The sequence below is a fragment of the Ooceraea biroi genome, chromosome 4 (assembly GCF_003672135.1).
Source record: "Ooceraea biroi isolate clonal line C1 chromosome 4, Obir_v5.4, whole genome shotgun sequence".
NCBI classification, from domain to species: Eukaryota; Metazoa; Arthropoda; class Insecta; order Hymenoptera; family Formicidae; genus Ooceraea; species Ooceraea biroi.
The window spans coordinates 88,376-113,306 of NC_039509.1; the positions used below are offsets into that span (position 1 = coordinate 88,376).

General features: G+C 39.5%; 7 protein-coding genes across 13 annotated transcripts; 5 read left to right on the plus strand and 2 right to left on the minus strand.

The window, feature by feature from the left end:
* The first annotated feature begins 904 nt into the window (after window positions 1-904).
* Window positions 905-2,076, plus strand: LOC113561814 (nicastrin-like). 2 transcript variants are annotated; one of them, XM_026969090.1, is made up of 3 exons: window positions 905-968; window positions 1,348-1,684; window positions 1,769-2,076. In XM_026969090.1, exons 2-3 carry the CDS (start codon window positions 1,359-1,361, stop codon window positions 1,860-1,862), a joined length of 420 nt encoding a protein of 139 aa, XP_026824891.1. In that variant the 5' UTR covers window positions 905-968; window positions 1,348-1,358; the 3' UTR covers window positions 1,863-2,076. The 2 variants fall into 2 exon arrangements, with proteins under 2 accessions (XP_026824891.1, XP_026824890.1); XM_026969089.1 differs by lacking the exon at window positions 905-968 and having other exon boundaries at window positions 1,251-1,684.
* Window positions 2,077-4,316: 2,240 nt separating this feature from the next.
* Window positions 4,317-11,934, plus strand: LOC105283532 (rabankyrin-5). 2 transcript variants are annotated; one of them, XM_011346357.3, is made up of 13 exons: window positions 4,317-4,819; window positions 4,894-5,083; window positions 5,232-5,341; window positions 5,417-5,676; window positions 5,779-5,928; window positions 8,327-8,730; window positions 8,828-9,541; window positions 9,645-9,917; window positions 10,101-10,542; window positions 10,621-10,818; window positions 10,932-11,172; window positions 11,278-11,533; window positions 11,608-11,934. In XM_011346357.3, the coding sequence occupies exons 1-13, from the start codon at window positions 4,816-4,818 to the stop codon at window positions 11,747-11,749; spliced, it is 3,384 nt and encodes a 1,127-aa protein (XP_011344659.1). In that variant the 5' UTR covers window positions 4,317-4,815; the 3' UTR covers window positions 11,750-11,934. The 2 variants fall into 2 exon arrangements, with proteins under 2 accessions (XP_011344659.1, XP_026825208.1); XM_026969407.1 differs by lacking the exon at window positions 4,317-4,819 and having other exon boundaries at window positions 4,949-5,083; window positions 5,219-5,341.
* Window positions 5,968-8,232, minus strand: LOC105283530. 5 transcript variants are annotated; one of them, XM_011346355.3, is made up of 4 exons: window positions 7,737-8,232; window positions 7,036-7,178; window positions 6,775-6,948; window positions 5,968-6,684 (listed from the first exon to the last, which is right to left on the minus strand). In XM_011346355.3, exons 2-4 carry the CDS (start codon window positions 7,079-7,081, stop codon window positions 6,398-6,400), a joined length of 507 nt encoding a protein of 168 aa, XP_011344657.1. In that variant the 5' UTR covers window positions 7,082-7,178; window positions 7,737-8,232; the 3' UTR covers window positions 5,968-6,397. The 5 variants fall into 5 exon arrangements, with proteins under 5 accessions (XP_011344657.1, XP_011344656.1, XP_011344655.1 ...); XM_011346354.3 differs by having other exon boundaries at window positions 7,706-8,232; XM_011346353.3 differs by having other exon boundaries at window positions 7,676-8,231.
* Window positions 11,935-11,973: 39 nt separating the features above from the next.
* On the minus strand, window positions 11,974-12,663 carry LOC105283533 (cytochrome b-c1 complex subunit 6, mitochondrial). The gene is made up of 2 exons (XM_011346358.3): window positions 12,435-12,663; window positions 11,974-12,258 (listed from the first exon to the last, which is right to left on the minus strand). The coding sequence occupies exons 1-2, from the start codon at window positions 12,531-12,533 to the stop codon at window positions 12,085-12,087; spliced, it is 273 nt and encodes a 90-aa protein (XP_011344660.1). The 5' UTR covers window positions 12,534-12,663; the 3' UTR covers window positions 11,974-12,084.
* A 137-nt stretch (window positions 12,664-12,800) lies between these two features.
* On the plus strand, window positions 12,801-21,025 carry LOC105283534 (histone-lysine N-methyltransferase SETD1). Its single transcript, XM_011346359.3, has 10 exons — window positions 12,801-14,548; window positions 15,132-16,915; window positions 16,985-17,260; window positions 17,353-17,655; window positions 17,859-18,125; window positions 18,207-18,850; window positions 18,932-19,568; window positions 19,687-19,908; window positions 19,984-20,241; window positions 20,419-21,025. The coding sequence occupies exons 2-10, from the start codon at window positions 15,164-15,166 to the stop codon at window positions 20,590-20,592; spliced, it is 4,533 nt and encodes a 1,510-aa protein (XP_011344661.1). The 5' UTR covers window positions 12,801-14,548; window positions 15,132-15,163; the 3' UTR covers window positions 20,593-21,025.
* A 944-nt stretch (window positions 21,026-21,969) lies between these two features.
* LOC105283535 (mediator of RNA polymerase II transcription subunit 21) lies at window positions 21,970-23,189 on the plus strand. The gene is made up of 3 exons (XM_011346360.3): window positions 21,970-22,295; window positions 22,374-22,485; window positions 22,621-23,189. Exons 1-3 carry the CDS (start codon window positions 22,254-22,256, stop codon window positions 23,004-23,006), a joined length of 540 nt encoding a protein of 179 aa, XP_011344662.1. The 5' UTR covers window positions 21,970-22,253; the 3' UTR covers window positions 23,007-23,189.
* Window positions 23,190-23,725: 536 nt separating this feature from the next.
* On the plus strand, window positions 23,726-24,819 carry LOC105283536 (ferritin, heavy subunit; the record flags this gene model as incomplete). The annotated part of the gene is made up of 3 exons (XM_020033043.2): window positions 23,726-23,947; window positions 24,064-24,255; window positions 24,423-24,819. Coding segments are annotated over 3 exons (699 nt in total), but the record flags the coding sequence as incomplete, so codon positions are not given.
* Window positions 24,820-24,931: the final 112 nt, after the last annotated feature.

Genomic DNA, 24,931 nt, shown 5'->3' on the forward strand with positions numbered 1-24,931 from the left:
GTTGCATTTCTTACTGTTATCGACGGGCTTTAGCAAAGATTACCGACAATGGTAGGATTCGAGTCTGACGCCATATCGCGTTAATTTTCAGTTTTCCCATCGAATATATAAAATTTTGCGATAATCAGAAATGCGAAACATGCCGAAAACTTAGTTTTAGTGATGACACGGTATTAAAATCGTGATATTAAATCTTATAGCTCAGCTGATAGAACCGCCGCGCCGTGAATAGCTGAAAAATTATTTCTGAAATTATTTTACAATTCTACGAGATGTGTCAGACAACTCTCAGAGTTTTCGGCACATTTTACAAGTTTCAAGATTATAAAAGCATCATTTTTGTGCGGAAAAATTGAAAAAGAAAACTAGGACACATAAGAATTTCACACCTCAATGTCATTCCTCGTCTCTGACGTCATAAAACCAAGGTGACAGCTTGAAGATCTGCCGATCTGCGATTTCATCATATGGCGCCATTTTGCAATGTTATTGAGAGAACTGTAGAAAAATTTTAATAATTTGTATTTTCATGAATACATTTTATTGAAGATCTCTCTAATATATACAAAACGAATAATTATTCAACGAATTTGTGATGCACGTCGTATATTTTACAATCTAATTTCGAAATTTTAGCTTTATAGTTTCAAACCTGATTGCTCCTAGTTGCGAAACTGATCAAGTGCACTTCATTGCACTCAGAGTGTATGTACTCGCGTACTCATGAAAATTGGCTTTAAATTATTTCGCGACTTGTATCGTTTCAGTCGAAAATAATTTATAATCAATGCAGACGTGTTCATTCATTGGTCATTTTATTATTCATATAACGTCGCAGCTTCCAATTCAGAGCTCATGGAACCGTCGTGATTCGTATACACTTGACCAGAATTGAACGTAATTTTAAGGAACTGCTATATGCAATCGTTTGTATTTCGTTTGAAGAGTAATGAAGTGTGATTAAAAAGGTTTGTGAGTCCTTAGTTAATTGTAATTAATTAATTATTTTTGCTTAACGTATTTAGCCGAAACAGATTAGCCGGAATAACTTCAAACGATATTTTTGTATGGAATCGTTTATATTTTGTTTGTAGAGTAATGAAGTGTGATTAAAAAGGTTTGTGAGTCCCTCAGTTAATTGTAATTAAATGTTTATTACTCGGTAGTTAGCCGGAATATAGATTTTAGTTCATGTTAAAAGAAAAAGGCGCCACTGTTCCCTGAAATTCTATTGACAGTTTCCCTTCTATGGTATTGAGAGTTGATGTTGCCCACGTAATCCATATGGTTTATCAACGGCTTGTTTTAAAAAGTTATCCTTTTAAGGAAAGTCATTTGATTACATAGGATCAAGTCGTATGATCTACAATATGAAGCAGAACAATTTTAACGCTCTCGGTGGGATTAATCTGAAGTTGGATGATATCAAGAGTGTGATCGAGTTCGGCCAACTGGGCAAAGGGAAAATAGTTCTCCATAGCAGCAGTAAAGATGATACCACAGATCGTTTGAGTAAAGTGTTGAATGCATCGATTCTAGATGATAGCGTACCACCTACATCTGTGCAAAGTTTTCTGGAGGCGAGGCCCAGTCTAACGACTGTTATAACCAATCATGGAAAAAAATTTTTAAATCGATACTACAACAGTATCTTGGACGACGGGGAAAATCTTGGTTTTAATAGGTACACAATCTGTTCGATTTCGACATACGTTTTATGCATTTTTCATTATTAAGATTTTCATGTATCATGTTTTAGAAATGATAGTGACGGGCGAGTCAGCGCCGCAGTCTGCCGATCTGCCGATACCGCTGGAAGATCTCGTCGCAGAAATGTTATATTGCTACATCCAAAGTGCTAAATGCACTTGGTTTCATGTAGCCTCGACATCCGGTGCTAAATTGATTAATCAGATTTTGCCACTACGTCGGTGTGCACCGAGCACCCAATGCCGCGACGACGTTAACTGGACAGCTTCTAGCCTTGCTGACTGGCGAGAAACTCAGTGACATGAATGAAACGACTTGTCACAAAAACCGCCTCGCATGGATGGGTGGATACAATTTTACAGAAATATGCATAAACTCAACCGTCAATTATAGTACAGCTGTGAGTCTGGCATTTATCATCGACGGTAAAGCTGGAGACACAATGTGAGGCGATAGCGATAGGAACAGGGAATAACCAATCGCGTTACACGATTTGAGTACGGATGACCAAATCGAGCAACGCGATTGGTTATTCCCTGTTCTTATCGCTATCGCCTCGCATTGTGTCTCCAGCTTAAGTTATGCGTTAACTACTTGTGCATTGCATGTTTTCTGAAAGATTCTCTTGAATAATGGTTTCTCATTTTTAGGATATAATATGAAGTCTGATGTGTACTCTATGTAGACAGAGTCCATATGGCAAACGTTGAGCGTTAAAATGTTTCTTAAACCATCAGCAGCGACAGAACGTTTCAGCATGATCTTGGGTAGTCTGGTTGCCGGCACCTTAATCATATTGGTGTGGTTTATTAACAACCGAGCTGATGTGTTATTTAATTCGAGGTTCGTATGTAACGTAATATAATAAGAATCATGATATAGAAAATCATGATGAAAAAGCCACAGGTTATTCACAAAATGTGTGTGAGAAACTTTTATTATAAGAATAATATTAATTTAGCAAGTAGAACATGTGATCGACAACGTGAATTCTATTCTAATTTCTCCTAAACATTATCTAATCCCAAACAATAGTAAACATAAACAGACATTGCATTGAATAACTTTGTCCCACGGAAATTTAACAGGAGATGAACCCTATTAGATTGTTTTATTAATGATATAATTTTGTTACAGGAGAACCGTCGATTGCTAGGAACATGTCGCGGACCACATATCAATGACCAGGTTGGATCATCATCACCAAGATCAGGATGTTCCAATAACTAGCCTTTAACTGTATGTGTGGTGCGCCCTCCGACAATCTATAATTTAATTCAAAATATTCAAATAGTGTTACACGCATATCATTGCCATTGCGGTTACTTTATTTATCGTTATTTATCGTTTCTCATACATCACGTTCAATTGTGAAAATAAGTGATACGTTTTTGATATCTTAAGCTCGTTTTAGACTATGCAATCAACGGCAAGCAATCTTGCAGCAAAAATTTGCTCAAGAAATTGCGTCAAATCTAGCGCAATATATTATAATATATTGCATAGTCTAAAACGGGCTTTAGTGTAAATATATTTCTTTGCATTTTTCCAAATTATTAATTAAAAATATGTATTTTAAAAAACGGACAATAAAACACTCCATCATTTTAACAGTATTTCACGTATACGTGTGCGTGTATGCGAGATTATTAAAGAACAAATTTCAATAATGATATAAATTTGTTAGTAAACATGCAAATTGTTCAAATCTGTAATGTGTAAAAATAAATTGTTTTTTTATTTCTCTAACCGAGTTTGTTTTATTATCTAGATCTAGAAATAATTAATATATTTATAAATGGTAATTAAAATTTAGGCTCTGTTGCCGATAGCTTTAAGTTTACAAAATACAATGCTGTATTGCTCTTCATTAAAACGTGGGACGAATACGATGTAGGAATATATACATATATAAACGCAGAATTAATAGTATTATATATAATAATATAACTATATATATAACTATGATAAGAATAAAACAAAGAAATAATTCAAGCGTCATGGCGTTTATTATCATTAAATATCTTACTTAACATCTTAGAGCTTGATGTACACGGGAAAGAAGTGTTTAATTTATATATATTTATGCTTTTTTAGTATGCATGGTAAGTATATAATGGCTTAAATCATTCAACATCATAGAAGGGAAACTGTCAATAGAATTTCAGGGAACAGTGGCGCCTTTTTCTTTTAACATGAGGAACTAAAATCTATATTCCGGCCATTCCGGCTAACTACCGAGTAATAAACATTTAATTACAATTAACTGAGGGACTCACAAACCTTTTTAATCACACTTCAGTACTCTACAAACAAAATACAAACGATTCCATACAAAAATATCGTTTGAAGTTATTCCGGCTAATCTGTTCCTGCTAAATACGTTAAGCAAAAATAATTAATTAATTACAATTAACTGAGGGACTCACAAACCTTTTTAATCACACTTCATTACTCTTCAAACGAAATACAAACGATTGCATATAGCAGTTCCTTAAAATTACGTTCAATTCCGGTCAAGTATATACGAATACCGTCGTGAGCTTCGAAACCCGTGAGCTGCTCTTCTTATCTTCATAGTACATGCATATTATCTCTATCCTTCTTCCTCCAACCGCATGCCAGCCATCGTGCCTTTTCCGCATTTTTTTCGAATCGGACAAGAGAGCGGCACGTCGCGGTGCACCGCTATCAGTTCGTTATCTATTCGCGGAAGTCGATGATTTAGAAAACTCCGAAAAGGCACTCCGTTAGTCATTGTATCTGTGTGTACACGCGTGAGTACGTGCCCGCGTTCTTTATCGGGGATGCGCGCGTGTGTGCGTGTGACAGATGCCGTGATGGTGTCGACGGTGTGGGCGTATATGTGATACACATGTATAGCGTGTAGTATTTTGTGTTTCACCGAGTCCGGATTACCGGCACGCGCGTTACCGCGCGTTCGACCTGTCCACCCAAATTCGCCCTTTTCCCTTCAATCGCGCCGTTCTCGGTCTCCTCGTCACGGTCATTTTCTCCCACCGTTTGACAGATCTACGCATCTTCAGTAATATCGCGATATTAAACCGCCGCAACCGTTCAATCAATTGATAATTCCTTTTAACGATGGGTAAGTTTTCCATTGTTGTGCAGCTGGAGGCCCTCCTTGTGGACGATTACACAACGAACTTGGAACTGTTCCAGAGGACTCGACAGAGGCACAGAAGTGGCAGCAACATCTGTCCCTGCTGCGAGAGCAGTACGTTAACTTGTTCAATACGAACACGGAGCTTCAGAAGGAGTACGCAATCCTCACAGCTGAAAAACAGGAGGGTGGATTTGTCAGCAGGCTTCTGGCAACAGTAGCATCTCTGTATTGTCAACATCGTTACAGGTATCTACGTGCTAATCAGTGTATCATTGATCAGTCTTAATCGATCAAGTGATTTTAATCTGCAATCTGAAATTTCACGTACTTAGCCTCGAGCAATTTAGAATTTTGATATTTATCCTGAGTTTAATCTTGAAGATACGTTTTTCAGTGACGTAAGCATAAAACTGATCGATCAAGAGATACCGGCGCATAGATTTGTACTGTCGTCCAGGACTGATCACTTTAGTGATTCGTCTCTCATCGAAAAAACTGTTTTGGGTAATATATTACATTCCTACGTTGCATTCATTATTATTATCGTGTTCTTGGATTTATTCAATGTATCGCTTTCAGACTGGAGCAATTTAGACAGTGCTGTTGCATTGGTATTGCTGAAATGGATTTACACCAGCAAAGTCTCTCAAGAAAAATTGACGCTGGATCTAATGAGAGCAGCGGCAGGCTTTCAATTATCAGAACTGGTAGATCAATGCGAAAGATACCTGATTGGGACGGTGGGACTGAAGGATTGCGTGGGACTATATGCAGCAGCTGAGGAATTGGGCACTTTGAAGCTGAAAGAGCATTGCAGTTCTTTAATCTCAGCACATTGGGTAAGATTATACGTAGTGCAGTGGCACGCAGTAGTATTTATCATAATCAAAATACTGCTTTGCTCCAGCCGCCTCGCAAAAATGTATTTACATATTCTACAGGAAGATTTAACGGGCGAAGATTTCAAAGAGATGCCGGGTTCTCTGCTGTACAAGTTGTTGCAAACCAAAAGCAAGTATCCCCTGCACGCGGCGGTACGTTTGATGCGCGAGGACGTCGTGTTTCTGTACTTGGTGGAGAACAATGCTGAGGTGAGCTTTCTTTTTTCACAATACGATCCAATGTGCCCGCTTGGAGTAACAAATTAATTATTATTGCAATATACATACATTGATTTACATAATTCACGTAACAGATGACGATAATATAAAGATACTCTAGCACCAATCTGCCGAAACTTAATATCTTTGTTATTATCAAACATGTTAAATATCGATATCGTTACAATATTCACATTCACAGCTCGAGTTTAAACGTTAAGTACTTACACAAATTATTACGCCGCAATTGTACCGCAACAGAAGTTCGAGATAAATGGCAGTTTTTCTTTCGCGTTTAAAGCTGAGTCGATCATTCCGGGCGCGCAGCGTTTAAAAAGCGTTAATTAAAAGATTTATCAAGCCTTGCCATAATTAATATGGCTGTGTATCCCATGCATGAAATACTTTGTTCCAAGTAACATGCTCTATTATTTAGATCGGTATAAATTGGGAATATTTTTTATAACGATATTACAGTTAGTATCGTTAGCGCTATTATTGTTAATCCGTATATTTTGTTGAACGTTCCAATTTGCGGAGGGGCCGAATTGCACAAATGAAAACTGCAGAAACAGTATTCGGGTGGGCCAGTGGGCGCGCCTCTGTGTTCACCGACGAAGCAACCTTCGTCGTAAGCCGTCGTTATGATCTCTTCCTTTTTATGCCATGTCTTTTCGTTATCGTTGTAAGTGTGAGAGGTATATTTTTGCGGCGCGCAGTCCCTTTGAATAGTTTTCACTACGGATGCTAAAAGAATTTTCAAATAAATGATTTTCACTTCATCACACACATGAATTTGACGATTATGTACTCGGTGGAAAAATGTTGTCTACCTACTTTTCGATCTGTACTCAACAGTCCTCTTCATGCATAGCGTTGAAGTTGGGCAGAATGTCTGAAATTTGTCGCTTCCGTCAAAATGGGAGCAAAGCCTGTCCGAATCTTCCGGTCTCGTGAGTGTCATGAGACATTTGAAGCACGAGATACCTTCTGCCTGCGCTCGTGAAACGTCTATAAATTTCAAAATATAATTTTAGATTTCGCATATTTATTTATTCTCTAATTATATGTTAGTAATATGATGCAAACGAAACATACATGATAGAATACCGAAACATAATATCACAATCTGTAGATTTGGCATTTTATTCACAATATTATTTGCAGCGCAGCAAAATAATTGTTATTTAAATTAATGAGGTATTTGCTCGCTTGTCTTATCCCAACAGCAGTAATAAAATCTGAAACATTAAAAAGTAACGCTTAATGCAAGGTATTATTATTTTTAAAGATTTTAGCAACTATTTTAAGTGCTTTTTTTCTTACAAAATGGACAAAAATATTTTATTCCTTTACGGTATGTTCCATCTATTGCGTGATAACCTTATCAAAAAATTTGGAAAAATTTAACTCCCGGCTATGTTTTCACTCTACAAAGATATTTTTAAGTTTCATTTACGGAGCACACTTAACCGAAACAATTTCATATAAAAACATGTATTTATTATAATATGATTTCTTATATTCTCTAGACAAAATGCCTTCCTCTATCAAGTATATTTAAAAGCGACCACATTTTTTTAAATCTTTGACAGGTATTATTCTTGAATTCGTTTGATATTCTATTAGGAACTGTCGGATTTCACCGTGGGAGTCTCCTACATCCGCGCGAAATTTCTAAATCAGAATTTTCCGGTCTCATTACTTTCTTAATTAGCGCACTATGGTGGTGATCAACCTCGTCGATTCTCGGATATCCTGTTGTTACCAAATAGAGCAGCACACGGCGGTATCCGCACCTATCACAGAGTTACACCGTACGCCCGTGCCGTGTAACGCATTGTAACGACTTATTTTTGCGATCCGCGCGAAATAAACAAGCCGTCGCCGTCAAATCTCTCTCACGCAGGAGCACATGGGGACTGGTCGAAGGCCGCTTGTGGTCAGCTGAGTATACCGCGGGCCACGTCATCTGCCTCGGCGGTTTTAATTCCTCCGTGTATATCAGAAAATAATCTCCATACTTCCTCTGCGAGCGCTTTTTCACACTGGACCGATGTTGCCATTCCACTCCGACTCGAGCCACGCAATCGTGCGTGCACGCATGCACACACGTATACACAGCCGCATATACATCAGCATTTATCATGCACTGACTGATAGCAGTGGTTCTCAAATCAAGACTTGTTCGTTTAAAGAATAAGATAAGCATATCATATATTTTTAATGACACTTCCTGTTACACGTGTTTACGTATTTAAAAACACGTGCCGCGTTGTGCGCAGCAAATTCTAGATTATAATAAAATTTATAATAAATCTTTCTTCAATTTCAAGATTATATATATTTTCGTTTTTGATTGCTTACTGTTATGGTTTCCTCTTTATAGCTTCCAAAGACGGTCAATGCTGTAGATCATAAGGGAGAAACAGCCCTAGAAGTTGCCCTGAAAACTCGCCAGCCGTCTCTGGCTCGCACTCTGGTCGAACACGGTGCAGACCTGAGCGCGAAGGATGCAAGGGGTCTCTCTCTCCTTCACTCGGCTATTCTGAAAGGCGATTCTTACTCGTCCGAATTCATAATCGAACAACTGGAGAACAGCGGCAACGTACAAAAATTATCCGAGCCCGTGAAAATTATCGAGCACGCGAAAAATGCAGCTGACTTTAAGCAACTGGAGGGCTGTACCGCCTTACATCTCGTAGCGAAACACAATACGGAAAGCATGCTGGCAGTTGGATCGAGATTGCTGCAGGCAGGGATCGATCCGAATTTACAGGATCGCAGAGGATGGTAAAATTTGCAGGCTTTATATGCTCGATCGAACATAATGCTAAAGATTATTGTTCGCTAAACAATCCTATAATTTTAATATAATTCGCTTTTCCAGGACTGCGCTTCACAGTTGCATCGCGGAAGAAAACAAGATACTGTTCGATCTGTTGCTCGAGGCGAAAGGTATAGATTTGGACCAGACCACGAGCGAGGACGACACGCCGTTGTATTTTGCGATGAAGACGGATCCGTTCAACGAATACTTTGCATCGAAGCTGTTAGCTAAGGGCGCTATACCAAATCCGAGCTACAGCACCACCGGCGACACGCTACTACACATTTTGACGCGAGAGCGTAGAGAAGAAGCGGCATTATTCTTAGCGGAATATTGTCAGAGCAATATAACGAAAACTAACAACGAAGGCTTCACGATACTACACGAGGCGTGCAAGGTCGGGCTGCGAGACTTGACTCGAGTTTTGTTGAAGAACGGATTGCCAACTGACATCGTCACCTCCTCTACCGGTGACGCGCCGATCCATTTCGCCATTTCGAATCAGTGCACCGACATAGTCGTCGAGTTACTGAGCGCCCCGGCCTCTAATTCGCAGCTGACCATTAAAAACAACACGAACGAGACACCTCTGAGCTTGGCGATAAAGGCGCCGTTTAAAAAGGGCAAGGACATCGTACTAGCGCTGATCAAAGCTGGAGCTGACGTCAACGAGTGCAACGAGGAGGGTCTGACGTTGCTGCATCAGGCAATACTGAAGGAGGATTCCGCTACGGCGATATTTCTGCTAGAGAACGGTGCCGACATGAATGCAAAGTAAGTTTAACAATGTATTTAAAAACTTACACAAATCTATTTATTCATAATAAAAACACATTTGTAAATGGAATAATGGTGTTTCATCCCTCGATACGTGCAGAACAGCCAACGATGAAACGCCGCTGCAGTTATGCGTGCATTGTCGACTGGGCGAAGTGGTAGAGGCTCTTTGTAGACGAGGTGTGAACATTTCAATAGGGTGTCCCTTGTGGGACGCTCTAGATTCCGATCAGGAAGACACCGCGTCAATTTTGGTCAAACATGGGGCTGACACTGATTGTTGGGGTCCGGGTCCCGATGGCTGCCAGCAAACGCTGTTACATAAGGCGATTGACGACAACAAGGAGGATATCGCGCAGTTCCTAATTAGAAGGTGCGAGTCTGCACTTTTCCTTCATGATTTATTAGAAAAGAATTATTTAAAATATATTACATACAAATATGTTTAATAATAATTTACGTGTTTCTCACGGCAGAGATAATCTGATTTTTTATGCAATTATTTAGCATGTTACAAATATATTTTGAGTTTTAATAATAATAATTTGCATTGCAGCGGATGTGACTTGAACGCCCCGAGGCGACCTGGTCCGGACGGTGCAGGAGGAGATGAGGCAAGAGATGAATGTACTCCGTTACATTTGTGCTGCCAATGGGGACTCGAGCAAGTGGTGCAAACGCTCATCGAGCACGGCGCCGACGTAAATGCTCGCGACGCGGATGGGAAAACTCCCGTGCACGTGGCGATACAGAATCAACATTCGCAGATTATTTCTCTGTTACTGTGTCACCCAAACATCGATTTAAGCAAGCGGGATAAAAAGGGACTGACACCGTTCGCGACCGCCTTGACGGTTCGCAACAATAAAGCTGCGCAGGCAATATTGGAGAGATTACCAACGGCTGCCGAGCAGTACGACAATAAAGGCAGGAACTTCTTGCACATCGCCATACAGAAGGGCGACATGGAGAGCATACTGTTTCTGCTGTCGATACACGTACTTAATTTAATCCACCTGGATAACATCCTTGATGTAAAGCGGCAGCTCTGCAAGGTGTCATCTTTTTTTTTTTAGGTAAACGTAAACTCGAGAATACGTGACGTTACGCAAACGCCTGCTCTACATCTCGCCGCTGTGTCTGGGAACGAGATGCTAGTGCGAATGTTACTTCTAGCAGGCGCCCTCATCGACGACACGGACGCAAATAGGAACACCGCGTTGCACGTGGCGGCTAAGGCGGGGCACGCGGCAATCGTTTCCGCATTGTTGCAAGTAAGATCGCAATTGCCTGATCCATCCAGATGTCTAACGAGCAATAATCGTGTCTTAATCCATCATATTTACGGTATCTCGTCAAGTAGATTGTTGTCGATTGTTTTACATAGAACGGTATTTATTTCAACGCGGTGAACGCCGACGGTGATAACGCGTTGCACGTAGCCGTGAGAGAGGGTCACGTATCCGTGGTGCGAACATTGCTGACCGAGTGCACGTTGGACGCGGAGGCTGTGAATCTGAAGGGCCGCAATCCCCTGCATGAGCTGGCCAGATGCGCGAAAGACAACGCTGCAACGATATGCGACCTATTTCTAGAATGCATGTCACAATATCCAGTCAATAATGCAGGTGCGAAGAGCAGCATAATTTTATCTTTGAAAAAAAATTGAAATCACTTGGCAGAATGTTGCTTGCGATCTAGTCCGTCATGCTGACGAAGCTCTCTCATTTCAGACCTGGATGGAAACACACCGTTGTTGATCGCGTACATGAAAGGCAACGGTAATCTTTGTAGGACTCTAGTGAAAGCTGGAGCGTGTCTAGGCTCGATGAACAAGGACGGAATCACAATCTTCAACTATCAGGTAGCAACGAAACAGCTGTTGTACAGACTCTTGGACTCCCTAACGCAAGAGGCACCATGGTCCGACAAGGATTGCTGCTTGGAATGTGGAACAAAGTTCTCCCTGACGATGCGCAAGCATCACTGGTACCGTGAATTCATTTAATTCGCACGTTTTTCTCTGTCTATCGGAGTTAAAAATTTTACCATCTCTGTTTCAGCCGGCATTGCGGACGAATTTTGTGCAGCAAGTGTTCCGGTCAGGATGTGCCGATTTTGAAGTTCGGCCTGAACAAGCCGGTACGCGTGTGTAATGTATGCTTCGATGTTCTGGTACTGAACGAAGAGAACTTCCGTAATTAAAGGTTTATATACATGAAAATCGATAAACTCATTCCAAAGTTTTTTACGTAGAGAGAAAAGCGTATATGAACTGAACTGAAAGTCTATGTGTAATTGTATACGTCATTGATATCTTATTGTATACATTGTTCATGTTAAGATTTGTTAAAACTATCTCGTAGAGTTGAAATACAGATGAAGAGAGAGACCGCGCGCATCAGTATATATAATTCCCATCCGTAATAACCGTTATACTTAGTTTTTTATTGCTAGTCTTTGATTATACATACAACATTGGAGAAATTAAGTTTTAACATACTGAACAGTTGATTTTTTTTAACAGAAAGTTTGTACAGTTACTTAAGTTTGCTAAACAGAGTTTTTGCGACACAATGATCAACGCAGCCTACATAGTCTATGAGTTCCTCTAGACAAGTTTCCTCTGTCTTGGTTCTTGAGTTGACACGGTCATTGCACGTCATCAATTTCTGTTGGAAATTGGCACATTTTGTTTCTTTAGAGCATTCTTCCTGCAACAAGAACGTTGTAATTAATAAAATCGTACAAAAACTAACAAATTATTATAAAGGCGTCTTGAAAGAAATTGCAATTTGAACTTTCAGCGAATACCTATCTTATGTCAAAAGGATCAGCGGCACGTTCACATTTATTCAAACGACGATATTATGTAATAGTTGTTACTTACACGGAGTACTTTTTGGGGATCCACTAATTCTTCTTCCTCCGCCTCATCGGCCTTAACTACTGGCAGATAACGCTTGAAGAAGTCTTGTACGATCGACATTTCGTTAATAAGAAATTTCAGAGATCGACTAATGTTATCGCTCACAGCGAATGCTCCGTAGGATAACCACAAATAATCACAAACTCTACGACTTCACAAGAACTGCGATTCACGAATCAGACGGTGTGCGCCGATGTTCGCAACTTAAGTGTGTTCACAAATGAGACACTCGAGATCGATTGTCAGAGAACTGAGAAAGAGAGGAAGAGAAAGACGGAGTAATGTAACGTAAAAAATTACAAAACTTTATTGTAAAAATTATAACATACAAAAAAGACGGATCATAGCAAGTGACATTAAGTACACACACTTTCATGAATTTCCAATGTATTTGCGCATTATTGTAGAACGATTTATTTTCTCTCTTTCTCTTTCATCGATATTCGCGCAGGAGAGCGCGCATCTTCCGGCATCTGTCCGTTCAACCAGCCATCGCTCGCCATCGTCTTCTGGAGCCCGGCGGAGCCAATGAGAGACGCGACTGCGAATTCCGCTGGTCGTCCCGCCGAGAGGAGTATATTTCTCAGCAATTACGCACACCGTCCGATTTTAATTGCCCATGCAGATCGTATGCATCGGCGTAATGTGTACAATGCCAGCGGATCTGCGGCATTCTGTCAGGTATTCTGTTGACGCGTTGCACGTCAGGGGACGAGGCTCGCTCGTACGATGCGAGACCGAGGGAAAAAAAGGGGCATCTCGTCAGGTGCCTCGTCGAGAATCGGCCACGAGATCCGGGGCGTCAGCTTGGCGATCGCCGATCCTCACGCGAGAAATTTACGATGAGAGCGAGGGAAAGGACGCTCGGTGATGATCGCCGATCGTCGGAATAACGAGATCGCGTCGCATTTATGGCATCTTGCACTCGGTATTCGACAGCGACAGATCTCGCGAACCACCACGATGGTTCCTCCGCCAGCTTCGGGACGATGGCGTCGTTCGCAAAGTGCAACCTCGCGCGCGCGGTATTGGCTACCGTTCTTCACGTAGCCCGGCGTCGGTGATAGAGAACGACGCCAAACGAGTACGTTGCACCTGTGCGTGCATCGCACGAGGAATAAACAAGTGGACCGCGACGTTCACTCGCTATCGGAAACCCTAGAACTCCTCGCGAGGTGGATAAATAATGAAACCGAGAATACCATAGAGTAACCATAGCGCCCTGAAAAAGTCTGGTTGAGGAAGGCTGAGAAAGAGTGGAAAGCCAGTGATATCGAATGATTCTATCGATCTGGTAGAATCGGGTATCAAGGAAGAGTTCGCGTCCGGGAACAGTGTAGATATCGTTCGCGCTGAATCGCCGCCGTACCCTCCCGCCGGTTCGTCAGCAGGTCCGCGCGTTCGACGGCGTAAAGGGGGGTGCGCGAAGTGCGTTTCGCGTGCGCGACAGACCACGATCAAACGCTCAGGTGCATACTCGCGTTTCCCGTCGAGAGAAAGAGCATCGAGACCGCGTGTCGTGTGCGAGTCGCCGCGCGCGTGCGGCGGCAGCGGAAGACTAGTCCTGTACAGTTGTACTCGTGAGGACGCGAGCGAGCAGCAAGTGCCAGTGGAATAGAAACAGTTGAGGGAACGATTGATTCGATAGCTCGCAAACAGGACGCCTAGCTGCTTCGTACGGCTCGTCGCTGCGCTGCACGCGCTATCGCCGGATTTTACAAAAGTTACACACTGTGGCAAAAAAAAGATTTGCAACGCAATTGAATAAGGGTCTAAAGGTTCTGCTGAAAGAGAGAGAGGTAGAGGAGACGGGGAAGAAAAAGAATAACGAGAGAAAGAGAGAGAGAGCGCGGATTTATAAAGTTCGATCAAGATTTTCGATCGAGAAGATATCGACAGCGCTCGTCATGGTGGATCTTGCGACGTGCAGTGCAGCTTTTCATGGCCCGCTATTGCACAAGCGATCCAACCTGTAAAAAGGCGAAGAGTACTGTTGAGGTTATGTGTCGTTGAATGCGACGTTCTCTGCTGTCGCGCGAAGCAACTCGCACGAGCGAATTCAGGAAGACTGCATCGTAAGTTTGTGATCGAACTTTCGAATCCGATTAAACATGACATGTCAATAACGTTACTTTGGGAATTGTATCGATCCACTAGTGAGGATTGCTTTGCACTCTCTTTCGCCGAGAGAACGCATTTTCATTGCGACAATTTGTGGCGAAGCTGTCAAAGTTTTATATAATTGTTATTTTTAACGCGATCGCGTACTTTGAAGGAGAGAGAGAGTGTGAAAAAGGAATTGCTAGAAATGTTCGTAGAACTAGTTTACGCGTAATAGAGCACAGTGATTTTGCGATTATTAAAATATGCTTCGTGTTGCGATCATGTAATCGTTGATGTAACGAATCATGTATATCGAACACTTGATACTTTATTAACGCGTTGGTTATTTTTGTAATTAAAGTTAACAATTTTTAAGTGATAAAATAGTGACGTGCAGAAGTAATGTTACATTGATTTGCAATTCAAGGAGTAATTAATTTATTCCTGATAAAAATATTTGTCTTGAGAGCCGTGGATAAATCTCATGTGTACAAACTAATTTACATCTACTGTAACACTGACGTTATCTAAAGTTTTGTTAAATGTTTTTGACAGAAGTTCATATGGATGGATGATGCTTGGTGGAAATGAACGGTATGGAGAAACATGGTCACGGACACGGACATTCACATGCGCATTCGCATCCGCATCGTCACCGCCATTCTCATGGTAGTTCTCAGAGCAGCACGTCGCAAAACTCGAGTCAACCATCTTCAAAACACAGTCATGGTCACGTAGTGCATTCTCAGAAGGATGCGGCTGCGCCACAAGTGACTCAGAAGCAAAGGAATTATAAGTTATTAGTTGATCCGTTTTTAGTTAAGGGAGCTACAAAGCTGTGCAGATATGATGGAACGGTTCCAGGTGATCCAACGTATCCGCAGGTTCAACCTCGAGATCCTCGATCTCAACTGACAAGAATTTGGACTCGACTCGAGCAACTTGATCTACCTGTACCTAAATTTAAAATCGATGCTAACTACTGCGGAGAGCCCCCACCACTAGAAGTAACGTTTTGCCATTTGAATGATAACATCGACAAGACATTCTTGACAAACATGGTTCAGAAATTCGGAGTTGTAGAAGAGCTTATTATTTATTATCATCCGGTAACAAATAAACATCTTGGTATAGCAAGAGTGGTGTACGAGTCAACCAAGGCGTCAAAGGCGTGTGTAGAGAAATTGAATAACACATCTGTGATGGGGAAAGTGTTGAAAGTTTTCCTAGACCCCTTCGGGGAAGAGTGTAAGAAGATGTTCGATGAACTGACCATGGAGAAAAAACCAGAGAAGAAAGTGGAGAAAGAACCGCCAGTAAAGCCTGACTCCGAACAAGAGAAACTTCAGACACCAGTGGACAAAGTTTTACCTGATGAGAGAGACGACTTTAGAAGTAATAAAAAAATTGTTTCGAGTATAGACAAAAGCAGAGAGCCGTATATTGAAAATTCGAGGTATAACAAGTACAGGGACTATCCTACGCCAAGTAGTAGTACAGCTAGTGATTTGGGTTATGCGACCGCGCCTAGTGAAATTAATTACTCTAGCAATTATTCTCAAAATTCTACTCCGGCTACGAATTATGACTTTTACTACGGCAGTTATCATCATCAACCTCCAAACAGTTATTTGACTAGCATACCACCACAGAACGTCTCACAAAATATACCAATTCAACAAAATTCCAATGTGTGGTGGAGCAGTAATTCTGGAACACCGGGATATCAACCGTCGACTTCTGTTTGGTCTGTTCAGCAACACGCAACGGCTTTGGATAGTGCCAGTTCTAACATAACACCGATTAGTAATAAGACTTCCAGTGTGAAAACGCATACCCCTAAGAAGGAAAAGGAGAATCAAGTTACGACGAAGAGCACGTCGCACGATTCTCCCGATGACACTCGCAAGACATTAGACTTAGATACGAGAATCGCTATGTTACTGAAAGACAAAGCGGGTGGCATGGCACCGCCTTTTTTACAATTCGGCAGTGACTCGGAAGATGATAAAAAATCCGTCGGCGACGGTGAAATGTTGTCCGAACCTCCCAGTCCTTTTCTGTCGCAAGAAATATATAAACAGTGTTTTGAGAAAGTAGTAGAGAGGAACAAAGAGCGTAGAAAAGTTCACGAGAATAGCATCGGCCAGTTTTCCGTAGACGAGGAGTTGGGTAGTGTCATAAGTTCCAGCGAGGACGAGGCGTTGTTAGGAAGTTACAGTCCAGCACCTGACGACAACGAGCCAGAACCACCTAAGGAACCACCTCCACCTCCACCACCCGATGATGACAGAATGTCTTTGAGTCCTTTGAGCTCAGGGGATGAAAAAATTGAAGAAGTAAGTAGTTTATGAATTTTATCTATAACACGATTATATTTTACTTACTAAATATTTTTTTAAATAAAGGTAATAGCGCAAACTGAACCTTCGAGTCAACTGTATCCGACAGCTGGTTATCCAGGACACTTGACTCACTATCCTTCTAACGATATTTATAATTGGCCGCGACCAGCACAGTATCCTTATCCTTACGGAGCGACTTACTTGCAAAGTCACTATCAACCTGCTACAGCAACGTCTTTTTCGGCGACTGTCGGAAGTCATCAAGGAGCAAACTATTATTCTTCTTTTCAATCGCGGTTGCACGCTATGGCAAATTATAGCATCACTAAAGATCCACAGGCAAGATTTGTTACACATTGAATTACAGACCTGAACTTTGCACTGTTTAAAAATACTTTTCAAGGAATCACATTTAAATTATACATGTTCAGGGCCCTACCATCAATGGAGTATTGAACAGAGTCGTGAATGAATTGAAGCAAATCTTGAAGAAGGACTTTAATAAGAAAATGATAGAGAACACGGCGTTCAAGTTATTCGAGGTCTGGTGGGATGAAAAGAAGTCGGAGAAAAATCAAACTCACGGTAACAGTGAGAACGTAATCGTCAATAACACAACAAAAGAGGATGTGAAACAAGGATTGTCATCATTATTGGAGCAACCATTAGGACTCAATTACGATGGATTTGGTTTGGGTATTAGAGCTAGTATGCCAAAGATGCCTTCGTTCAGGGTAAGGCAATTTTATTTGTGACTTGTTTTATGACTTGTTAATCTTGTTAGTGCACTTGAAGAGGGCCTGAAGTTAGGCCGAAACGTTGTGCTGTTAGTATATTATATTGAGCCGGTGTTGGTCGAAAAAGAAAGTGTTTATTTTATTGAACTTTAGCTGGCGGTTGGCAATTGTTATTTTGACTACCTTGGTTTTGCTTGCAGCGTAAGATCAAAGCTCCAAGTCCACTGCCGCAGGATGAGGACAGTCGGCAGTCAGGTCACATGGATATGGAAACGATCGAAAGCGACAGCGATATGGACGCACCACCGGCACAAAAAACAAAGAGAACGACGACTTCCCTAGCGAGTATCTCTTCTTCGTCGTCGTCTTCATCTTCTTCTCTCGAGAGTAGTAGCGATGAAATCAGTTCCAGCGAATCTTCCGATAGTTCAAACGAAAGTTCTGACGAGGAAGGCTTCGAGGATGAGGTATTTATATAGCACCTACAGAAGCACAAAAATTTATTCACGATGATCGCTGTGTAAAATAAAATCGCGGTTTGTTTTCAGCAAGACACAGATAGCCGCATATCCGACCACAGGCCTTTGGCTTGTAATAGTGAAGATCCTGATATACTGACCGAACTCGCAATCCAGAGATCGTTGGACTGTCCCACGCCGACTGGTAGAGAAACACCGATACCGGACATCAAAATTAAAGATCAAAACGAATTCCCGCAAATTGATAACGACAACCTGGACAGTCCGCTATTGTCTCCTATGAGATACGAGGGCGTCAAGGAGGAGGAAAGAATTGCTGAGAAGTCTACCGCGGAAGAAAAATCTGTGTCTACGGTTAAAGACAAAGAAGTAACGAAGGAGTTATCGAGAATCGTCGAGGAGAAGGAACCTCAGAACGAAGCGAAACCACCTGCACCGATAATAACACCGATAAAAGAAGAAACGTTACCGGACATGCAGAAGATGGAGAACTCGGCCGCGGAAGCTCTAATGACCCTAGCTGGACGGGACAACATTATACGTCACAAGAGTCCAGGTCCCATACAACCTAACATTATCAGAGCATTGCAGACGATGTCGGCGAAATACATCAATGACGTACCTATTCTAAAGGAAAACGAAAAGATCGAAATGTTCAGCGAGATTCCTACAACTGACTCCGAGGAGGAAAGTTTAGAGATCAGGAGATTAAGGTGAGTAATGATGAGTCGATTTTTGTAATTTGATTAAAATTTATTTTGATTGAAATGTAATATAAATTTTATATTCGACAGGTATCAAGCAGAAGCAGATCTTCGATTAAATGGGCAGCGGACACCAAGCTCGCCTGGCTCTCAGGCTTCGCAAGTGTACATGGAACATTCATACTCGTTGCCACCTGCACAACCGGAGCCCGCGGAGCCGGTGATACGTGTACCGCCTGCCTCGGTGAAAGTGAAACACCCGAAGATCGTGAAATTAACGAAATCGAAAGATAAGACTCATAAAGTGGACAAGCGGAAATCCAACAAATATACGAAGGTGCACAGCAGCCATCAGAATCACGAGGGAGAGAAGGAAAATATCCGGAATGATTATATATACGACAAGTTGCCTAAGCAAGTTCCGGAGCCGTCGGTCACATACAAAGAGCGAGATCTTCTTTCAGAAATGACTATTTTGTACGAGTTTTTAACTAGAGGAATAGACGCGGAGGATGTAGAGTACTTGAGAAGGAGTTACGAAGCTCTATTAGCAGACGATACGCAAGGTTACTGGTTGAACGACACGCATTGGGTCGATCATCCGCCGACGGACATACCGAGCCCTGCGAAAAAGAGGAAACGTGACGAGCTGCGATTGCACGCGACTGGGAGTGCTAGAACGGAAGGATATTACAAAGTTGACGTCAGAGAAAAAGCGAAGCACAAAGTACAATGGACACTTGATACATTTTATTTTTCTCCAAAAATCAATCCGATATTATTTACGTTAAGATTTATAAGATTTTCTATAATTTTATCATTGATATCAATGCACGTTCTTACAGCATCATTATGCTCAAAGTATACAACGCAGCAACGATGTGGAGGAATATGGAGGTTCTTATATCGGAGGGGATAGCGTAATGAATGGTCCAAAGAATAATTCTAAAGCGTTGACTGGTAAAATGCAAGCGCTCTCACGCGAAGCTCGAAGCAATCAACGTCGACTGTTAACAGCGTTTGGAATTGATACAGACAGTGATCTCCTCAAGTTTAATCAGTTGAAGGTAGGATGCTTGAATTGAATATATAAATTAACGTTGCCAGATGATTCGTATTCCAACATACGTTTCGCGTTTTAGTTCCGTAAAAAGCAATTGCGATTTGCCAAGTCCGGTATTCACGATTGGGGCTTATTCGCTATGGAACCAATTGCCGCTGATGAAATGGTTATCGAGTACGTTGGACAAATGATTAGACCAGTTGTTGCTGATCTACGGGAAGCCCAATACGAAGCCACCGGAATCGGTAGTTCTTACCTCTTCCGTATCGACTTGGATACAATTATCGATGCGACGAAGTGTGGCAATTTGGCGAGGTTTATTAATCATAGTTGCAACGTAAGTCACTTAAACATTATCCATTCGATATCGATCTGTCGTTTCGTTACGTTAGCAATAATTCTATAACAAACAAGTGAGATTTAGCATTAAATAAAAGTGTGATTTAATAAATTAGCAAAAATAATTTATATCAAAGTTTGAGTTTGTATGAAAGAATCTTTCGTTTTTTTTTAGCCGAATTGTTACGCAAAAGTAATCACGAGTGAAAGCCAAAAGAAAATTGTAATCTACAGCAAACAACCGATAGGAGTTAACGAAGAAATCACTTATGACTACAAATTCCCATTGGAGGATGATAAAATCCCTTGCCTCTGTGGAGCTCCTCAATGCCGGGGTACCCTCAACTGAATCGTTCACAAAACTACATTGTTCATTTTTTTTCCTGTCTTCTACATTTCGTCGACTTCTACTCATATTTTTGTAAATATTTCCCCATGTAAACATTTTATAAAAATGCAATGGAAAATGCTAAATTATGTTAAGATGCGTTCTTCCTACTTTATTATAAAATCCCTTCGATACAGCAACTTTAACGTTTGAAAAAATTATTTGAGATAAATGTATATATATGAATATATACATAAATTAAAATATACATACAAATACATATACAAACACACTATCATTATTGTCTTAGAGTTACTTTATAATGTATCGTTTAAATCGTTTTTATGTTTATATTGAGTCGTTGAACGTTAAAAATGAAAGCAATATCCTTGTGTATTATAATTGAATTTACAATTATAAATAATGTATATATAGATTATGTATATATATATCAGTGTGACAAAATTGTATATGTTGATATCTTTTACATTTCCATTTTTCTTCCACGATATTGCACTTAATAAGATTTATTTTGCCATTGAGTAGTATTACCTACAACATAATTGTCCCAATCCGTTAAATTATTTGAAGATGAAAGCTTTCTTACATTCATTGGTAGGTCACATTATGTGAATATATTATACATAGTACTGGGTGTTTCCCAGCAAGTTATACAGATCGCACAGTTACTTTAGATGCTCACGTGCTTTCAGCGTTAGTCTACCTTTTGTTGCTCATAAAATGCAGTGTTCTAACTGCGACATACTCAAACCTACGTAGAAGCGTGTAAACGTCTCAGTGTTACCAACATTTTGAAAAATCTTATATGTGTAGTACTTAAATTATATTTTTGAATACATATATATAACCTGCAAATAATACATGATTCCTACGATTTAATTTAAAATCAAGGAGAAAAAAATTAGAGATTATAAAAGATTGTGAAGATTTATAGATTCCAATCAATCAATGGATTCTATCTTAAAAGTTAATGATAGGATCTGAGGAACGACGCAATAAAAAACAATAAAATTTGTATTACAATTATACCAATATGAAAATTCGTTAGATATTCTATCTTTTCAGAATTCACATACAAACATTAATTGCATGCAACAAAATTAATTTCAAATAGAAATATATCCTCAGTAAACGTTAAAGATCAACTCTACAAAGACGATTGATCACAATAATGTTTTTCATTGTTACTGTATTCTAGAAACCTAGCAAACGGGGCACCTATAGAATGATAACCTGTCGTTCGCACTGTATGACGGGTTGCCTCTCTGTAGGCACTGCCTACTACAGTGCATTACCTGCAAATTAGTTCCAACAAACGTCGCTACGAGCCTCCACTGTTTTTAATGTATTTTGACATTTTGACCATGTTGTATACTGATTTTATGGAATTCGTTTTAGAATTTTTCATCAGTTTCCTGATGAACGTGCGCGGTTGATCGTGTATGGACGATTATACTGTAACAACATCCTTAAAAGAAATTCGAAATAAATTGTGATAAATTACACTAAATTCTTGTTTACTGAGCCTTTAGTGTTTTAATAGTGAACAGCATATGTTAAATTCATAATTGAGTTTTTATAATAGCTGCACCCTTATTTATTATTATAAACCTTATCGAGAAAGACTCGTAAATCAACAGTTTAGTTAATAGTTCAGCGTCATGGCAGACCGATTGACACAATTACAAGATACTATAAATCAGGTAATACCAATTTTTTTAGGTACTTTTCCAGTTGGATTTTAACTTTATCGGGTGTACATTGTTGTATCGTTGTTTTAGCAAGCTGAACACTTTTGTAATAGTGTCGGTATCCTGCAACAATATTCCACACCTAGCAAGTTTCCTGGTTTTGATCGCATTGGCACTCCACAACCACATCAGCCACAAGAAGGTATTATATAAACAATAATTTTAGATATTATATGAACAATAATTTTAGATATTATATGAACAATAATTTTATATTTATGCATATTGATTTTAAACATGTATCTTACATAGTTATAAATTATATTGTCCGTTGTAGATTATGCTGCTTTATTTGCAAATCTTATCGCAAGATGTGCAAAGGACATAGATACGTTAATAGAAAGTTTGCCAAGCGAAGAGTCTTCTCAGGAACTTCAAGTGGCTAGTCTTAGCCGACTTGAGCAAGAGAATCAACAGGCTGGCGAACAATTGGAGGAAGTAGTAAGGCAAGGAGAAGCGTTACTTCAGCGAATTCAGGTTGCTCTGCAGGACATTGCACAAAGTCAATTAGACATGCAGAATCCTACATCTACCACTGTGATCAATATGAATCTTAACAATGCTATCAGTATAAAGCAAGAAAATCTCAGTTCTATAACTACCGTGCCTTCAAATAATACACATCAACTATCAGATTCTTCGTCCAATTCAATAAATCAATGACATATTTATGATTTATTATAATTGTCCTCTAGATTGGCAATATATTGGCAAAGTACTCTCTCATAAACTCAAGTCACATACATTTCTTGTTTGAAAGATATTTCAACAATGATCATGTACTCCTTTCTTGTAAACAAATATATTAAGGAAATAAATCAAACTATTTATGATTTTGCAATATAAGCTTGTTTTTATACTAAAATCGAACAATAAGACACGCAATGTATCATTTCAATAATGAACATATCAGGATAAAAGCAAAATCGGAAACAGTTTTCAATTTAATTTTTCACAAAGAGTGAATGATATACATTTTATACATTAAACTGTTTTAGGACACCATATATATAATATTTCTATTGATTGTATGACAAAATTGTCGAAATGTATATTTCAGTATTGTGCACCTTCAAGTTGCTTTGTAATCAATGACAATAGCATATTGTGCTTTTTGTGTATAATGGGTTAAATTAATTTATTTTCCAATAACCAAAAATTGATTAAGATAATTATCATCATCATTAAATTATGTTGCCAGTGTTGTATCATAGGCCCTTTTATAGGCTTTTTAGATTTTCCAGTTATGTGAGTCTTCAAACTCAACATTTGTGTTACAAACGGTGATTAAAGTTTTACAAATTTCTTGTCTAAAATTATAAACTTATACATCGGTTGTCGTAAATGATCTTTATCTTCTTTTTATTTTTTTTGTCTAATATATATCTTATTTAACTGATAACGTAATTAGTTCACAGGATTCATCCAATTTAAGGAAAAGATCGGAGAGTGGAAATCGCGATCAAGTAAATTCTTGCATCGGTAAACCGATGAAGTGGCCGAGTGGAAAGAAAAGCCATTTCGATTTTCACAATGAAACTGAAAGCGCAATGAACGAGCAAATAAATGTCGAATCAAAAGCGTTTTATTATTATTTGTCCATGGTAGACAAATGCAGTCTTTTTTTATTTTATCAGTTTTTATTAAGGCATAGCTTGAAGAATATGTGAAGAATTGCCGATACATAAAATAATTCGACGCATCTTGTGAAACTTTACAGGCTGCATATTTCGGTCGCGTAGACGTTGCTTTACCGGGCTGCGAGTCATTTTTTATGCAGATGCATCATGAGGAGCATGAGCACGCGTTGAGATTTCTGAATTATGTAAACATGCGCGGCGGCGAAGTGCATTTATGTGCGATCATGCCATCGGACGATCAAGATTGGAAATGTCCATTGCACGCATTCAAAGTAAATTTACTTTAATAACCGTTCCATCTGAGCTTATATAATAAAATTTATAATACTTCTAAACAGTATAAATACTACATTTTTTACATAAGGATTCAAAAGAAACAATTTACAGTAATAAATGTTTGCTTAATATAATATGAATTATTTCGTATAAATTTTTATAGACGGCGTTACAATTAGAAATAGAAGTTGGTAAATATCTAGTCGCTGCAAATGCTGTAGCGGAGAAACACGGCGATCTAAACGCAAGTGATTTCATCATTACTGGTTTCATGGAGGATCAGATGAAAAGTGTGAATCAAATGGGGAGATTAGTGACCATGCTGTCTGGCATTGGAGATCAAGCATTAGCTCGATTCATCTTTGATAAAGATTTGTTAGAGAACTACGTTAAACCTGACTATAATATTCTAAAACATAAGTCTCAGCCAAGAAAGCTAAACAAGTAGCGCATACGTTGTTTCCTTGAAATTGCTCCTGCAGTTATATCTCAATTTATTTATCGTGCACACACTTTTTCATAATTTTATTCTTATTATTTAGATAATACGAAATTTACTATAAAATTATAAAATATTCTAAAATTTGTACAAAATATTTCTATATAATCTTTCTATATCCTTATTTTTTAAGTTTCTCTCTTCTAGTTTCTTTTTATTAAGAAGCGAAATAA

Excerpts from the sequence above, each read along its gene's own strand:
- LOC113561814 (XM_026969090.1), top strand. The coding sequence starts at position 1,359 with ATGATCTACAATATGAAGCAGAACAATTTTAACGCTCTCGGTGGGATT. Across the intron at positions 1,685-1,768 it reads GAAAATCTTGGTTTTAATAG|TGACGGGCGAGTCAGCGCCG; the intron begins GTACACAATCTG and ends TAGAAATGATAG.
- LOC105283532 (XM_011346357.3), top strand. Across the intron at positions 5,342-5,416 it reads CATCGAAAAAACTGTTTTGG|ACTGGAGCAATTTAGACAGT; the intron begins GTAATATATTAC and ends TATCGCTTTCAG. Across the intron at positions 11,173-11,277 it reads ATATCCAGTCAATAATGCAG|ACCTGGATGGAAACACACCG; the intron begins GTGCGAAGAGCA and ends CTCTCATTTCAG.
- LOC105283530 (XM_011346355.3), bottom strand. The coding sequence starts at position 7,081 with ATGCCAAATCTACAGATTGTGATATTATGTTTCGGTATTCTATCAT. Across the intron at positions 6,949-7,035 it reads ATGTTTCGGTATTCTATCAT|ACGTTTCACGAGCGCAGGCA; the intron begins GTATGTTTCGTT and ends TGAAATTTATAG. Across the intron at positions 6,685-6,774 it reads TGTTGAGTACAGATCGAAAA|CATCCGTAGTGAAAACTATT; the intron begins GTAGGTAGACAA and ends AAATTCTTTTAG.
- LOC105283533 (XM_011346358.3), bottom strand. The coding sequence starts at position 12,533 with ATGTCGATCGTACAAGACTTCTTCAAGCGTTATCTGCCAGTAGTTAAG. Across the intron at positions 12,259-12,434 it reads ATCCCCAAAAAGTACTCCGT|GAAGAATGCTCTAAAGAAAC; the intron begins GTAAGTAACAAC and ends TTCTTGTTGCAG.
- LOC105283534 (XM_011346359.3), top strand. The coding sequence starts at position 15,164 with ATGAACGGTATGGAGAAACATGGTCACGGACACGGACATTCACATGCG. Across the intron at positions 19,569-19,686 it reads GAGAAAAAGCGAAGCACAAA|CATCATTATGCTCAAAGTAT; the intron begins GTACAATGGACA and ends ACGTTCTTACAG. Across the intron at positions 20,242-20,418 it reads TTATTAATCATAGTTGCAAC|CCGAATTGTTACGCAAAAGT; the intron begins GTAAGTCACTTA and ends GTTTTTTTTTAG.
- LOC105283535 (XM_011346360.3), top strand. The coding sequence starts at position 22,254 with ATGGCAGACCGATTGACACAATTACAAGATACTATAAATCAG. Across the intron at positions 22,296-22,373 it reads TACAAGATACTATAAATCAG|CAAGCTGAACACTTTTGTAA; the intron begins GTAATACCAATT and ends TCGTTGTTTTAG. Across the intron at positions 22,486-22,620 it reads ACCACATCAGCCACAAGAAG|ATTATGCTGCTTTATTTGCA; the intron begins GTATTATATAAA and ends TGTCCGTTGTAG.